Here is an 18147-nt window from a genome sequence, read left to right as displayed (position 1 = left end):
TCTTCAAATGGCAAATTTCTATTTTCAGTTCTGCAGGTAGATAGCACACAAGCCTCGAAGAAAGAACTGTGCGTTTGTGAACAGCCTAACAACCAATGTGTGTTGACGAATTGTTTGTGCTAACAACAGGCACATGCCGTTTCTCAGCTGGGGAGTCATTTTCGTGATAATTTTAAAGTGCTATGTATGTTGTTTTTTTTTTTTAAACAGCTTTTACTTTGAACAGATTTAACAGGTTATTTTTGGTTTTACATCTACTGTGACTGTTTTAACAGACAGGCAGATACATTTCACATTTCTCAGGCAATTCTGTCCTGAAACTGCCCACCAAAGGATTTTGAAGGTGATTGACAAAAAGATGATTTATCTCCCTTGCCTTTATCCAGTGGAGTTAACTCTCTGCCCCAAACCCATTCTTGCCTTCAAATCTGCACTTCCTCCTACTCTCTGCTCCTCACAAAATGTAAACTTTCATGGATTCTCTCCTGACTCTATGGGCAGTAGTCACTCAGGGGTCATCAGGCAGATTTAGGTTTAAATTCCGGTTCCACTATTGAAAAGCTGTGTACAATTAGACAAATCACATCAACTCTCTGAGCCTGAATTCCTTCATCCTAACAACGAAAATAATATAAGCACCTACCTATAGGGTTAATCTCAAGATTAACTACCTAGTGTATGTGAATGGCTCTAATGGGACTGTCATGTAGTTAAACAGTAATATTTTTTTTTAATTTTTTTTTTTAACATTTATTTATTTTTGAGATAGAGCATGAACGGGGGAGGGTCAGAGAGAGAGAGACACAGAATCCGAAACAGGCTCCAGGCTCCGAGCTGTCAGCACAGAGCCCGATGCAGGGCTCGAACTCACAGACTACGAGATCATGACCTGAGCCGAAGTCGGCCGCCTAACCGACTGAGCCACCCAGGCACCCCGCTCAGTAATATTATTTTTGCAACCATTGCAAATCCTAGTTATCCGTCCCTCTTACGAACTTCAAATAGCACTGATTCTCTGTAATGTTCACTTGACATTGATTTATATGCTAATTAAGTATGTTTCATATTTATGTAAATTTTATACTAATTTCTTTGAACAGGTTATGGAAATATAATGTATCTATCTATTATATATACACACATAAAAATGCACATGTCATATATATAGTCTCACCAAATTTTCGCAAATGGGTTAAACCCTTGTAACAAGTGCCAAGGTAAAAGACAAAACCAAAACCAAAAAAAATTGAATAGTACAGATACCACAGAAGCCTTTGGTATTCCCTTCTGGGCTCTACACCTCCCTAAAAAGGTAACCACTACCTAGAAGCTATCGATCTAATTTCTGGAAGTAGATTTTTACCTGTGGTTAACTTTACTCTTTGTGTTATTTTTGGACAGCCAAATGAAATTAAATTTCTTGAGGTCAGGGATCATATGCTCTATGTCTTCTTTCACTGCAAGAATTATTTGTTAAATACACACCTTTGTCCTCACTTTCCCGCCTTGCTCTGTTGTCATTTGACTGCACCCATCTGGAAAATCCCAGCCCTGAACGCGCCCATCTCTCCTTCTCCCATCTCCACAAAGACTCCTAGGCACTCCTAGAGAAGGGTATGCCCCCTCTCAGCCCGAAGCCACAAAATTGTGGTCTCCAACTTTGATGGCTACTTGGTTGTACCCAGCCGACATTTCTTCTTGTTCTGACCAGCTCTTTTCCACTTTTCATAGCAGCTGCCTCAAGCCATCTGCCCTTAGTTGAGACTTCCTTCCCTAGCACTTCCCCCTTGAGAGCCAACAGGGAAGCATACCTTATATATCAAAGAGAAAAGTCAAGCTGTCACCCAATGTATAAATAAATTTGTCTACATCCTCACCTATCTCCCTACTATCCTACCCTGAGGTTTCATTTCTACCTCTGTTCTCTCAATGACACCCCACCTCACTTTGTTGGGGTTCATCATATTTCATCAATGACATCCTCTCTTTCCCTCTGGCTCAGTTGGCACCATTGACATTTAATTGTGTTAATGTGTCCACTATCCTTCAACATGATAACAACAAAGCCCAATCTGAAACCCTCATTGCATTCCAGTTACCAATCCATCTCTCTCCCCTCTTGCAGCCAAACTTCTTTGCAGAGGTCTTTACACCTCTGGGATTTGGTTTCTTGCCCCCTTCTTTCCCCAGCCTACTTCAGCCCAGCATCCATCGCCATTACCTCACAGAAGCTCCTTTGTCAGGATTCCTGCCGGTGTCCTTATGGCTTAAAACAATGGACACTTTTCAGAACTCACCTTTCTCAGGAGCCCCTGACACTGTTGACTATGCCCTCTTTCTGGAAACATCCTTTTCACTTTGTTTCCAAGCCCCACACTCCCTGGTTTCCCTCCTGCCTTACTGAGAATTTCTTCTAAATCTCCTTGTAGGGCTCTTCTGCTCTTTGTAAATGTAGGTGTTCCTCTGAGTTCTTTATCAGGCCTTCTTTCCTTCTCATGCTACCTCAACCAAGAGGATTTCTATAAAAAGCATACGTACATTCAAATCATTGCCTGTGCTTTGTTTGGCTTTATCAAATCAACAAGTAACGGAGTGATTGTTTTATGCTCCGATGATGTCATGATTTAAAATGGATCCTTTGCATTGTATCAATACTAACAGTTGGAATTTAGTGTGCCTTCTATAGCTATATAGAAATTGACTTTTCCTGATTATAAAATAATATTGTAATATCATAAAATAAATTTTTAGGAATATTCTGAATTCTGCTACCCACAGACACTTACTGTTTATTTCTGGCATGTTTCTTTTTAGATGTACTATGTACTCTCACACATAAACACATATATTATGTACATGCATTTTACATAGTTGAGATAATTATAGTTTTCACTTATTTGTATAACTGGAAATTTTCTTGTGTCATTAAGACTATTCCTAACTATTTTCATGGCTTTATAAATTCTATCATATGAACATAGAATGAAATATTCAACATATTCACCTATTACTAAATACTTAGAATTTAAAATTTTTCTGCTTCTGCATTCTTTTCCATAATACACAATTTTAAATATTGATTTAGTAGGTTAAAGCATTGCGACTTCCTGACTGAGCCTTCATACATTTTGTCAGGTCACCCAATATATTAATTATATCTATTTATATGGACGTTGGCATTTGACTTTCTTATTTTCGAAGTTTTCTCAATTTAAAATGATGTCTTATAATTGCTTTGATTTGTGAGTCTTCAGTTGGCAAACAAGGTAGACTCCTTTTTTTTTAGTTTGTTTATTATTTGAATTTCTTTGAATCATTCCTACAATTGGTTTTTCCTTTTCTTTTCCCTATTTAATATTAAATTTAAATGGAGGACTCTTGAGAAGAAAAGAAGCCACAGGATAGCATAGTCTCTCTAGCTAAATGATCCATACACAGTAACCAACGTCTCCTCCTTCATTCCACCGTGCTGAGTTATCACTGTTCACACCACACACACCCTCTATTTCTTATGCCAGCCTAGTGTATTCAGAGTCTGCCCTGTGAGTAACAAAGTGCAAAACTGTTTCTTCACAGCAAGGAAAATGAGAACTTGAAGGCAGAAACTCAAACAGTACTCCAGAAATCCATGATTGGTAGTGCAAGACAGATGAGCAGAGACTCCCCAGCTCCTACTAATCCTACTGATCATCAAATCAACCATGACCCAGATGATGAGGAAGAAAACAAGCACCAAGAGAACAACCAGAGCCCAGAGAACAACCAGAAATTCCTCACAGGAGCACTCACAAGCAGATTTCTGGATGGCAAAGTGAGTGACAAAAACCCAAGCTTCTTTTGGTAATTGACTAGGAAAATTCAAATTAGGTTCATACCACACACCCTTGTACTAATGGTAATTAATGTATTTTGCATAAGAGGGACTTGGAATTCATTTTTTAAATCAGAAAATAAATTTGAGATCATTTTGTATATTGCATTCTGGTTGACCACCAAGTGAATTGGCCAACCTACTCTACCTGCAGCTAAATCAGTGATAATCATATAGTGATACATGTAAATGTACATGCAACCCTGGGATGTGCTCAAGGGGAAAGGTCTGCCTAACATTACAAGAAGAAGTCATTTATTTTCAAAATCCAATGCCACCAGAACTGTATATCGAAAAATTATCAGCCAAAACCATCTTGATAGAAATATATATCTCTGCACTCTGTTAAGAATCAACCAAACAATTCACAACACACTAACTTGATAATGATGAATCCATATGATTAGTAATTTGTAATTAAAAAGCAAGAATAGCAGCAATTGGAAACTGGATCCAAATCAAGACAAAACTAATGATTCATTGATAACAAAGTACCACTTCCAAAAATTGCTGAAATTGCATTTAGACGGATACATAGAGTAGGAGTTTTGCAGTGACGCCAAGCATTAAGTGACAGCCAAATATTTCAGTAGAATACTGAATTCGAGTCTGCAGTAAACTCTAACATAACTATTTTTAGTTTATAATTTTAATAGCCCTTACTAAATCACTTAGATCCTAGCTAGTCTTTAGTCATCTGAGAAAATAAAAGCCTATAGATTTGTGATCTTTTCCTCGTAAGAACTCTGCGAAGCTTATAATTTAGAGTGGTTAATGGCCCACCAGTGGACCTCAGACCATACTCTGCAAGGTCTAGTTGAACACAGGTCCCAAAAGAACAGTGACTTGCCCAGAATGTCAGTGGCACAACCTACGCTGAAAATGGTGCCTCCTAATACCCAGTTAATGTGTTCTTTCGGCTGTCTTATAAGTAGTCCTTGAATTCAGGGCCTGGTTGCAGCAGGATATAGTGCATCTGTGAAAGGAACAATCCAAATGACAGCCCTGCCTTAGTTTAAAGCTAGGTTCTCTTTTCTGCTTATTATGGATCTTTGATAAGAAATACAATTGCTGAGAAGTCTGTTTTGCTTGCTGTTTGCTACGAGCATTGTGAGGCCTTTCCTGAATGTAACCCGCTGTGTAGTAGAATGGGTTGTAAACCTTCCTAAATGTAGTCTGATATGTAATGGAATGAGTGATTGTACATAAACTAACCGGCATTTCTGGCTTCTGTAAACCTGCTTGCTTAACACATTCCTCACCTACCCCCTTCCCCCTTCCCCCTTTTTTCCTCCCGCCACAAGTAACGGACAAAGCCTTCCCGCCAAAGGACAGACAAAGGACGCCAAATCAGAGAACAACAAATGTCCTTACTTTAAAATCAACTAATCAGGCCCCTCATAATTTGAAACCTCCCCTGTGGTATTTGTCTCTGTCTATAAAAACGCTGTACCAACCCTGATCGTGGCCTCTTGCGTCACCGGCGACAAGTGCGCAGAGGACCAGGTTCGAACCTGCAATAAACGACCCTTGCCGCTTGGCTTTGACTTATGACTCTGGTGGACTTTTGTGGGAGGTTTCGGAACTTCAGGCATTACATCTGCAGAGGTGAAGTGACCTATTGTGAACTTCTAAAAACCTCTGAGTTTTTACATAATTTTGACTCTGGCATTAATGTATTTATTGTTACTCCCCAAGGATAACCTTGGTAATAATATCATGTCATAAAACACTTTATTATTGACTGGTTGCTTTCAGATAAATTATATCATTTGCTGTTTGGAATTAACCCCTTGAGGTAGGTACCAGTGTGTTCTCTATCACTATGGTATAGATGATAAAACTAAGGCTCAGAGGGGCACCTGAGTGGTTCAGTCAGTTAAGCATCTGACTCTTGATCTAAGCTCCCGCCATGATCTCAGGGTCATGAGTTCAAGCCTTGTGTTGGGCTCCATGCTGGGCATGAAGCCTACTTCAAAAAGGGAAGGAAAACAAAACTGAGGCTCAGAAAAGTTGAAGAGGCTCATAAGTGTAGAGAGAAGATGTTTACCCAGGTTTTCTTCTCTCTCTCTTTTTTTTAAATCATCTTTCTAATTATAAAGTACTGCATACTCATGTACAATTTTGGCAGATGGAGAATATAAGAAGAAAACTCAACCAAAGAAAAATAATAACATATTTCTTTCTTTCTTTCTCTGTGCATAGATATAGAATGAGAATCATTATGTATTTACTCCTTGTGATCCTGCTCAATTCATTTCATATTAAGAATTTTCACCCTGGCTTCAAAAAATTCTTCCTAAGCATCATCTTGAATGCTTCTATGAGAATCATACTCAGAACAAGCACTTAAATATCATTTATTATGTGCCGGGCACCATTCTAAGTTCTGTACATGTATTAACTAACTTAGTACTCCCAAGCACCCAATGAGGTAGGAACTCTTATTCTCTTCAGCCCGTACAGGAAGGAACTGAAAAACAAGGAAGTCAAGTGCCTTGCCCAGGTCCTGAGGCTGAGAAGGGACAGAGCCACAATTGAAGCCCAAGTCCTAGGTTCCTAATCACCACCAACTGTATTCATTCCTTTGTATGGATATAACATGGCTCATTTAACTAATCCCTTACTGATGGGCATTTAAGTCATTTCTAGTTTTTCTCTTATAAATGGAAATGGGTTTCTTGACACTCCCTCTACCACATCAAGCAGCCCATTCATGGAACAGAGTCCGCAGTAGCCATTATCATGGCCAGAATGTTCACTGAATAAGCTGTTCTTGGACCTCCAAGATACGGATTCTTTGCTAGCTTTGTAGTGCTAGAGGGGGATGATTTGCTCCTCCCCTCCCAGAACTCAATGAGGTTTCTTGTGGGAGACTCAGCAGGGCTAACACCCAGCCACCAAATACAGCAAGGCCTCCTGGGAGGTGTGGGTTCTGACTAATTGGTTCTGTCTGCCGAGTCTATGATGCTGGCCTGCCAGATGGCAGCCACAGTTGCCTGGTAAAGAGACCCTCATTACCACCTTGACTAAGTGGTAAATGGAATTCTGCTGCAGTGAAAGAAGTAAACCAATCAGAACTCCTTCTAGATCCTTCTCTCTCACACATAGATGAAAATAAGCTTTCCTGCCTGGGATGTAACAGGCAATCTGGACTGCCTGAATTTGCTCCAAAAGAAAAGTTGCTGATAAAGACTGAGCTAACGTGGGTGAGGACAGGCAAGTGTGAAACTCTTTTCTACATTACAGATCAAGTTTGAAGAGTATCATTAGTTAGTAGGAGGTAAGTAAAGCTGAAAATGCTATGAGAGCTCATCGTTTCATGTATCTGAGAATAGTGAGATATCTTAGAAATCAGCAAGTACAAATCTCCACTTCCGAAATGAAGAACGAGGGGCCCAGAGAGCTTTAGTGATTAGTTTGAGGCTTTACAAGTCAAGAGCCTGGCTCTTCTTAACAGTAGCCTTAGAACCCTTTTTCTCCAAATTCTGTTCCTTATGTGTCTTTGAAAATACAAATACTGTTTGTATTATTTCTCAGAAGCATCAGCTCTGCCTTCTCTCAGAAAATAAAAAAGGATGTGTGACTAGCTACAAACTCAGTAGCACGGTTTCAAAAATAAAATTAGAGCGTGTTTTTTGCATCTGGCAGCATGAAAATGAAAAGTGTGAGTGCTTTAATTTTAATAATTATCATAGTTGATCGGTAATGTGTTCTTTTCAAAGTGCTTTTGTGTGTTTTATCTTATTTGTTCTCCACAGTACCCTGAGAGGTAGGTGGAGGCACATGATGCTATCCTCATTTTGTAGATGAAGAGACAGAGGTCAAGGACATTTCCACTTGGCCGTGCATTGGTAGATTCATCATGTTCAACACAGAACCTTTGATCCTGCTCTTTTTCTGTGGTCTGAGTCTCACAGAGTAGACTCCCATCTTTGCCGGTTGTATCAGCAAGAAACCTGGGCATGCTTTCCCTCTCTCTCTCTCCCTGAATCTAGTATCACTGAGCCCTTTAAATCCTAACCCTTTATGTCTCTCAAAAATGCCTTCTTAATCTGCTTCCTCTGCCATCATCCTAGTCAGACCACCATTGTACCTCAGCAAGTTGATTTTAATTATCTCCAAACTGGCTGTCCTTTTCTATGCTTCTCTCTCTGTATTGGTCAGCTACTGTAATAATACTGCTGTGTGACAAATTACCCCAATACTCAGTGGTTTATAACAAGAATCATTTATGCTCACATCTGCAGATGTGAGCTAAGACAGCTTTTGCTTTCTTTATTTAGACTTTTCTAGGCTTGGCTGCAAATGATAGATTTAGTTCAGGTCTGCTCTGGGTTTTTCTTACTGTTCTGAACCCAGTAGGCTCCTCAAGGCAAGTTCTTCTTATGGTAATGGAAATGTTTCAAGACAACAGACTCTACCACAAGTACGTATTAAGTCTTTGCTTGCGTCATATCTGATGTGGGAAACAAAGGCAGAAGAAAAAATTAAATTTCCTTGCAACTTAGCCCATTGACAAGTCTGTGAGACAGGCAGAGTGACATTCCTCTGGGAACTGAACTGCCTCAATGTTGACTCTTTGCTGAGGGCAAAAAGTGATCTTAGCTTAACATTATCCTGACCTCCAGGATCCTGTAGGTTTCCTTTAACATAAAAAAAAATTTCTTTGGAAACTCCCTTTATCTCTACCCCCAAATATATGTTTGCAATCATCCTCTAAGCATAAAGCTTACTGATATACATCTGAAGGATCTTATTGATGTGCAAATGTTGGGGTTCTGGAGCCAACCCAAGAAAAAAATTCTTAGGATGTCTTTGGTGCAAAAAAGGTGGTTTTCTTAAAGCACAGGGATAGGACACATGGGCAGAAAGAGCTGCCCTGGGATTGTGAGGAATAGTTGATTGTTTACTTGGGAGCTGGGGGAGGTAAAGACAGAGGGAAGTTTCCAAAAGCATTTAAAAAAATTTTTTTTACATTTATTTATTTTTGAGAGACAGAGAGAGACAGAGCACAAGTGAGGTAGGGGCAGAGCCGAAGCAGGCTCCAGGCTCTGAGCTGTCAGCACAGAGCCCAACGCGGGGCTCGAACTCACCAACTGTGAGATCATGAGCCAAAGTCAGAAGCTTAACTGACAGAGCCACCCAGGTGCCCCTACAAAAGCATTTTAATATGCCAAAGAAGACTCATGGGATACCAGAGGCCTAACTATTGTCAAGCTAAGGCTATTTTTCCCTCAAGGAAAGTATCAATATTAAAACAGTTGGGAATTCCTGGAGGAATGTTCTACTCTGCCAGCCTCAAGTATTTGTCAACGGGCTGCAGGTTCTAAGGAAATTTGATATTATCTACATTTCCTTTTTGCCTTTATTCCACATAATTATTATTAAGGTTTTATTAGACAGTAACAAATGACCTTATCCTTTAGCTAGCCTTATCCTTTAGCTAGCCCTTTCAAGGTCCTAGAAACCTTGCTTCCAAAATTCCTTGGAGACTTATGCTATCCCTAACCCCCTCCCAACTTGAAAGTATATAATCAGTCACCCATTACAACCCCAGTGCAGCTCTTCTGCCCATGGGTCTTGTCCCTGTGCTTTAATAAAACCACCTTTTTGCACTAAAGATGTCTGAAGCATTCTATCTTGGCTGTTGGCTCTGAACCCCAATACTTCCACATCATTATCCACGAACATCTGCCCCACTGGCCAAGGTAAACCACATGGCAAAGCACAACACAACTGGGGCAAGGGTATATATTTTGCCTCTTTTAGGAAGAACTTCAGAAGCACTCAAGTGTGTCCACTACTTAAAAGACTTAAAACCATTGTTTAATCCCCTTTGCCCTAGTATAAAATGCAAAGTCCTTGATGGCCACTCCAACTCACTTCTGTTCTCTCTACTTCTCTCACATGCCCACCTTTCCCTAAACAATCTCTATTTCCCAGATAGAGTTCTGTTCCATTTTGTCTTCTATGCCTTGTCCATTCTATTCCTTTTATATCAAATTCTCTTCATGTAACCTCTAGTTACACTAGGGTCTCAACTTACTGAGATATCAACTCTACTAAGAAGCATCGCTGTCTGATCACCAAGATTGTGGTAAATGCCTTTTGTAAGGTACTTGTAAATCAGTCTGTGCATACCCCTCTGGCAGATGTTGCTATACTATTAAAATGGGTTGTTTCCTGTAATGTAAACTTGTGTGTCAGTTACACTAAAGAAAAATAATTTAAAAAATTAAAAAACAATGGTATGAAGTAGGTGCTCACATCTCTATTTTATAGATGAGAAAACTGAGACACAGTGAGTGACATGAAGTACTTTGCCAAAGCTCATACAACCAGTTGAGTATTGGTGGATCTAGGATGTGAACCCAAGTAGTCTGGATCCACTATACCTGTCTAAATCTCTCTTTCATTATTGGACCCCACTCCTCAGGAGGAAAATTAAAACTCTCCCTAAAGAGAATGGGATTAAATACCAAGAAATACTATTTTGTTGAGTAGAGTTGAGCTTGTGAGTGCTAGAAACCACTATAATATTTTAGAATTTTTTGCCCCCAAAGAATGAATTTTTGCCCCCTCAAGGGCAACATTGAGAAAAATGCATGTACTACACTATAATGCCTCTCATAAACACATCATTTATGGTAAAATTTCTTGCAAATAAACCTTATAAGTAAATGAATATTTTTTTATATATAAATAAAAACATAGCCTTCCTTGTCTCCTTCCATGAGTCTGTAAATTCCCTGAGAATAAAAATTTTCTTCTTCACTTTTGTTTCCAAAATGCCTCTCTCTATATATTACCCAAAGCCAACATCCAACATTTGTTTACTAGACAAACACTAGAGGCTTTCACATTAGAGTCTGAAAGAAATCAAGCATATCTATTATTTCCATTGGTTTTTAATATAAAATTGGAGGTATTGGCCAATGTAATTTTTAAAAAGAAAGCAATTACAGACAGAATAATTGGAAAGAGGAAGAACTATTGTCAAATGATACAATTACACACATAAAATTTGAAAGCAGCTAATGAAGAAACTACTAAAACACTAAGAGAATTTGACAAAACAGAATTATATCATCCACATACACAAATCAGTGGCCTTCATATATTATAAACAAAAGCTAGTTAGGACACAAAATGGAAGGCAGCATTTACAATTACAAATAAAAGCATACCTATATCAAGTAAATAAGTAAATAAACCAAATGCCTAGTCAAACTTAACAAGAGATGTCCAAACCTTTATGAGAAAAAATAAAAAACTCTCCTAAAAGACACAAGAGTAGATTTGAACAATGAAAAGGTATGCTGTTCTTGTATAGAAAAAAAGTTAACATTGTGAATCGCTATCAAAATCCCACTGACATTTGTTTGAAGAAATAGAAAAATCCAACCTAAAATTCATATTGAATCTCCAGGGACCCTGACGTCCAAAGCAATCCTGAGAAAGAAGGTATACAAGCATATGGTAATCAAAACACTATTGTACTGGCACAAAGACAGACATTAGAATAATGGATTAGGATAGGGTGTCCAAAATAAACCCTCACATATATGGTCAAATGATTTTTTTAACAAGGGTTCCAAGATGATTCAATGGGGAAAAGATGGTCTTTTCAAGAAATGGCACTAGGAAAACTGGAATGTCCACATGCAAAAATTTGTAGCTGGACCTTCACCTAACACCATATATAAAAATTAACTCAAAATGGATCCATGGCTTAAGTATAAGATCCAAAACTATAAAACTCTTGGAAGAAAAAATGGGCAAAATCTTCACACTGGATCTGACAACGATCCCAGCTTTGAGCCTGGAATGTTTACTTACACCAGAAGCAATGGAGATACCAAACACTTTCCGAGACTTGTTAAAAAAAAGGCTTGGAATCTAACTTAAAATGGCTCTCACTAAAATAATAATAATAATAATAATAATAATAGTAATAATAATAATAATAATAATATTAAAGGCTCCCAGTAGCCAAAAGTGGGATATTTTGGCTATCAATAAAAGTAATTTTAATGGATTTAAATGCATTGTATATGCTTAAATCTATAACCTTATAGTGATTAAAAAAAAAAAAAACCTCATTGGTCACCTGGGAAGAACGCTAGGGAACAGACTATTTTTTAAATTGGTAAATAATAGAAGCATTTATTATTTGCCTTTTCTATACAAACTGTATTTTTTTTTTAAATTTTTTTCAACGTTTATTTATTTTTGGGACAGAGAGAGACAGAGCATGAACAGGGGAGGGGCAGAGAGAGAGGGAGACACAGAATCGGAAACAGCCTCCAGGCTCTGAGCCATCAGCCCAGAGCCTGACGCGGGGCTCGAACTCACGGACCGCGAGATCGTGACCTGGCTGAAGTCGGACGCTTAACCGACTGCGCCACCCAGGCGCCCCAATCGGAGGACTTTCAACAACTGACTGGATATTTGAAGATGTTAAGAAATTACTGCTTTTAAAAGTATTATAATGGGATTGTAGTTATATTTTCAAAAATTTGTTACTCTTAAGGCAGAAGTTGCCAAACTTTGGCATGTGTTATAAGTACTGGAGGGCTTACAAAAACACATATTTGTGGACCCCAAGCCCTGAAATTCTCATTCAGTGGGTCTGGGGTGGGTCTCAAGAATTCACATTCCTAACATGTTTCTAGGTGATGCTGAGGTTTCTGGCCCAGGGACCACGCTTTGAAAACCACTGCTTTATAGATACATGCTAAAAAAAAAAAAAAAATGTGGATGAAATAATAGCCCATCTGTGGTTTATTTACTTCATTTCTGGTGGCAGGTGATGTGGGTATGAATAAAACAAGCATTTCCGTTGATAATTACAGCCTGGTGACGAGTATATGGAGTTCTATTATACTATCCTTACCACATGTGCCTGTGTTTGAAGTGTTCTATAATTACAAGTTAACATGTAAAGAAAATATAAATGTTTATATTTATAAATATATATATTTATATTTGTAAATATAAATAAAATACTCAAATGATTAATGCTAATACTTATTGTATTGACTTCAGGTATAAAAATCACATGTTAAATTTATTAATTTGGAAATACTTTTTTTTCAGTTCTACATTTCTTAAGAAATCCTGTCAAGCTTTTTATATCCATCTTTCTCATGATTGTATTTATTATCACTAGCATCTCTTTTTGAGCCATTTAACAGCTTTCTAGAGCACATCAACACCTTGGTCTCAAATGTTGAAGAAACAGAACTTTTCAAATCTGCATTAGATGCTGTCTCTGCAGATTTCCTCTCAAGCCCCAGCTATGCATTGCACAATATGAAGACAATTCATTGTGTTCACTTGTCTTGGAGGAGGGTGTTCATGGATTCCACAATATAACCACTTTATTTATTTTTAATTTTTTAATGTTTATTTATTTTAGAGACAGAGAGAGAGACAGAGCACAAGCAGGGGAGAGGTGGAGAGAGAGAGGAAGACACAGAATCTGAAACAGGCTCCAGGCTCTGAGCTGTCAGCACAGGGCCCTATGCTGGTTTCAAACTCTGGAACAGCGAGAGGTCATGACCTGAGCTGAAGTCAAAGACGTTCAACCGACTGAGCCACCCAGGCTCCCCATCACAATATAACCACTTTAAAATAATTTTTTTAATAACCAATATATTTTAAAAGTCTTGTTTACACTCCCCAGACCCCAAGAAGAATTACTAAATCTGTGTTAATGTTTTTAAGTTTATTTATTTTGAGAGAGAGTGAGAGACAGAGAGAGAGAGAGGGAGAGAATGAGTGGGGTAGGAGCAGAGCGAGAGGGAGAAAGAATCCCAAAATGGGATTCAGTCTCATGGTCATTAGATCATGACCTGAGCCAAACTCGAGTCAGACGTTCAACTGATGGAGCCACCCAGGCGCCCCTAAATCTGTGTTAAACTTCTGTGCTTCATTTGTAACAATTCTTCTAGGTAAATGTCACAATACTGGTATTATGCCCCAAATCCACTGTGTGTTAGCCACAAGCACTATTTTGTGATTCAAAGTAAAACAAATGAGAGAAACCTGTAGAACTAGAGATTTTACAGATACTCTGGCAACCCTTGAAGTCAGAAACATGGTAATTCTTGATCAACATCTTCCATGTTATCTTCTTTGACACTTTATGGATACAATGTTTGGAAAAACAACAGCCCCGGGTGATTGATGTCAGCAAAGGGAGAAGTCTGAAGCCAGGCACACGCCACAGGGCCTGAACAGGCCATCGTCACCTTTCTCACCCTGTGTTTCTCTATTTGTTCTTCAAATTTGGCACTGTTCTTAAATGCTGGGAGTCAGCGGGGTGCCAGACTGTTCTGGCCCACACAGAGCTCTCACTCTGAGACACACAGCAAATAACAAATCAAGGTTTAGAATTTACAAATTGTTTAAAATACATTATAATACTCATTCCTCTCAGCAGCCCTGGGAGTAGAATATAATTTCCTCTTTCCATAGGAGAGCCTATAAAATTTAGCCTGTGGACATCTAGGCTAAAAGATCTGTGATGGCAAGAAGCATACCTGCCTGGTTCACCTGTATCTGTAGTGAAGATAAAGGCACTCAATAAACTGTGGTGTTTAAATCAGGAAAGGGACACCTTGACTCCATTGGAATGGTGAAGTATTGATAAATGCTCCTTCAGAACCCTACAGTATAGGGGCACCTGGGTGGCACAGTCAGTTAAGTATCTGCCTTTGGTTCAGGTCACGGTCTCATGGTTCATGAGTTCAAGCCCAGTCTTGGGCTCTGTGCTGACAGCTCAGAGCTTGGAGCCTGCTTCAGATCCCGTGTCTCCTGTTCTCTCTGCCCCTCCCCTGCTCACTTGCTCATTCTCTCTCTCTCTTTAAAAAATAAGTAAACATTAAAAAAAATTGTTTTAAAGAATCCTGCAATATAGAAGTGTATCAATTCTCAGAGGCAGAAAAATATTTGTATGTGGCTGAAAATAGAAATGTTTTATATTACAAATAATTTCCAAAGAAACATACTGTTCTAAGAAAATGTTCTAGGGATGCCTGGGTGGCTCAGTTGTGTAAGCATCCAACTTCAGCTCAGGTCATGATCTTGTGGTCTGTGAATTTGAGCCCCTCATCGAGCTCTGTGCTGAGCCCCTCATCGAGCCTGCTTTGGATCCTGTCTCCCTCTCTCTGCCTCTCCCTGCCTCTCCCCCACTCACGCTCTGTCTCTTAAAAATGAATAAATGTTTTTAAAAAATTAAAGAAAGAAAAAGAAAAAGTTCTAGGAAACACCTGAAATACCTAACCAAATATTTTATAGGATGAAACTGCTCTGTGGACTGAATGTGGAATCTCTCTCCTCCTGGGGTAGTGGGGGAAATGTAGGGTTCAAATCTTACCTGCACAATTCACTAGGGGGTAAATTTTGAACAATTCCTTTTTTTTTTTACCTTTATTTATTTATTTTGAGAGAGAGAGAGAGAGAAAATGCTCATGCATACATGCCAGCAAGGGAGGGGCAGAGAGTGGGGGAGAGAGAGAATCCCAAGCAGGCACGATGCTGTCAGCACAGAGCCCAATACGGGGCTCCATCTCACAAACCATGAGAACATAACCTGAGCTGAAAACAAGAGTCTGATGCTTAACTGTCTGAGCAACCTAGGCTCCACAATGTCATTATTTTTTATGCCTATTCTAGAACTCTCTACCACTCCTGCTCACTCTTCCCGCTCTAAAGAGCCTCTTGATTTTTCTTTAAAATGCTTCACGACTATAAAGCACCTACAGGTTGCTATCCATACTGACTGGTTATTCAACATGACTATCAACTGAGTACAGACATTCAGCTTTCAGTGAATCCTTCTGATAATGTCTCCTTTCAATTACCTGACATCAAAAATGATTATTTTTGTGTGTCTCAATTTATTCCCAAGATTTTATTTTTATCTGGTATGACACGGTAACAGATATGACGACAACTGCCTTTCAGAGAATAGTTTCTTACATTTCCCACACACAGGTGGCATGCCACATATCACAGGAACACATGAGGAAGGACCAAGCTCTTTCAGGAGGCAGAAGTGAGGGGACAGCACAGGCTACAGTCTTTATACAGGTTTCCACAGGAAAGGCAACGCAGCGTAGGGGAAACAGCTTAGGACTGGCTAGCTTAAATAATTCCAGCAGGGTTTGAGCATAGGGGTGGTCCCTAGTTATCCAGTATCTGGACTGGGTTGATTTGGGGCAGGGGAAATATTTGCTTCGTGAGAAATTCGTGAACCCTGGGAAGGGCAGTCTCTTCCAGCCAGCAAGGCTACCTGAGATGTCAAAACGTCATAAGATACAGACAATAAAAAACATGAGTATAATACACCTACACCATGGCAAGAGGGAATGGTACTTCATCACTCACCTTTGTTCCATCCTTTATTCTATTGTAAACTTTATGAACGTTGCTCTTGGGATATAATATTCTGGACTTTTGAATCTCTTCTGTTCCATACCTGACAAAACTCACAATTGCCTTTGCTGTTCTTCCTCAATCTGTTAATTAAAACAGTCTAAAGGAGTAGCTGGCTGGCTCCATCATAGAGCATGGGACTCTTAATCTCAGGGTTGTAAGTTCAAGCCCCATGTTGGGTGTGGAGCTTAATATATATATATATATACATATACACACACATATAATACACACACACACACACACACACACACACACACACAGCCTAAGGATACCTTTATCTCTAATAAGAACCCTATATTTGCCTATAAATGCCTTATGATATACCTATTTTTCCTTTGTCGCAGATACCTTCTTTCTTGCACAAATGAAACGGCACTGTTTTACTATTAATATATTTGTCAAATGTATGAATTGCATAATGCTGAGATTGATGTTGAGACAAGCATTCTTTGGGGACTCATTGATTCAGTCACTCTATGGACTGAAGTCACTTAGAACTGGGAATGTGTTTTAAGAGATTGTTTCCTCGTTCATATTCTCCCTTCTTTCTTCTTTCTCTTTTCCTCTCTCCTTCTGATCCTTACTACCATTTGTCATTGTTTCTTTAAGATTCCCATCCAGGCAAATGTCCATTGTAGCTCAGTACCAACTGGAGACCAGTCCCTATCCTATATCCATGGCCTCCCCGGGAGAAACCTCAGAGACTGGTCTTTGGAACAGATGGCAAGGGACAGCTCTGACCAACCTAAAGTACATATACTAAGACTTGCCTTGTTTTCTATTGTGGATGAAGGGTATTATTTGTTGCCTGTAGACTTTGATGTGCAGCAGATAATGAGACAGTCTGAGAGGGATGCTAGAGGCCATATGATGAAGCTTCCAAGAAGCTCCTTGGTGAGCTTACAGGCAAACCTTGATTGTCTCAACTGAACTTCTCATCTTTCTTCCACCTTCTTCCTCTGGAGACAATGGGTCTCTAAAACTTGGCATTCTAAATTCTCTTATAATTTAAAAAGTTATTTTGTATAAGACGGATGATATACCTTCAGTAGCCTTCTAACAGAGTATGCACTCTAAAATGATTTTCTTCTTTTCTTCTTCGGAAGGCAACAGTCCCGAGGTATTGCAAACTAATAAACATGCCCAGAATGAATACCTATCTCCAGGTGTTACCAGCTTGCACTGTTCTAGGCGAAGCCTGAAAGTGGGTGCTCTGATATCAGCCCCACTAGGCTTCTGCTTCTTTGCATTGGCCGTCACTTCTCATTTTAGAGCCGTGTTAATTGATTGTTGCTGTTGCTCTTGTGTCAGGATTTTGGCCAGAGGCCAAGTGGAACAACAAGAGAAGACGCCTTTCTTCTTGCCCTGGTCAGAAGAGAACTCAGCTCGCGCCCTTTGAGTTCTGGCTTACTAGAAACGCTTCAGAAAGAGCTGAAGATCCTGGATCCTATCTCTTCAGGATTTCTTCTCCAGTCTCAGCTAAGCCACCTTTTCTTAAGACAGGAAGTCCCTCTACAGTTACCAATAGTCAAGATCCTTTGCCAGAGATTTTCTAAGAGGGGCTCTCCAGAAATGGTACAGCCATGTTGCTATTCTAAGCATGGGTTCCTTTTGTTTATTTTACTTGTACGCACCAGAGTAGTAGAATTAAAATTTTAGTTTCTCTTTTTTTTTTCTTAAAAATAACCTTTACTATTGACTCCTAAGATACAAAGCTTATTTGTATTCATATGTGGAAATTTCTAGTCAGAAGAAACCAGAATAGAAAATGGATTAAGTCTCTTAGCTCTATTTAATTTCTTTTTAAAAGACTGCTGTTCCTGACT

The 18147-nt window shown here is 39.2% G+C and overlaps 1 protein-coding gene across 1 annotated transcript in view; it reads left to right on the top strand.

Moving 5' to 3' along the window:
- The window catches only part of CC1H1orf87 (chromosome C1 C1orf87 homolog), an 80589-nt gene that overhangs the window by 15891 nt on the left and 46551 nt on the right, over positions 1-18147 (top strand). The window contains exons 3-5 of the mRNA XM_043573406.1: positions 3577-3811; positions 16931-17071; positions 17633-17896. Coding sequence (XP_043429341.1) covers positions 3577-3811; positions 16931-17071; positions 17633-17896 — 640 coding nt within the window. The remainder of the gene's footprint in view (positions 1-3576; positions 3812-16930; positions 17072-17632; positions 17897-18147) is intronic.

This window comes from Prionailurus bengalensis, chromosome C1, assembly GCF_016509475.1.
Source record: "Prionailurus bengalensis isolate Pbe53 chromosome C1, Fcat_Pben_1.1_paternal_pri, whole genome shotgun sequence".
Classification (NCBI taxonomy): domain Eukaryota; kingdom Metazoa; phylum Chordata; class Mammalia; order Carnivora; family Felidae; genus Prionailurus; species Prionailurus bengalensis.
The sequence above is the reverse complement of the archived record's forward strand: the minus strand, read 5'-3'. Positions and strand labels throughout refer to the sequence as shown.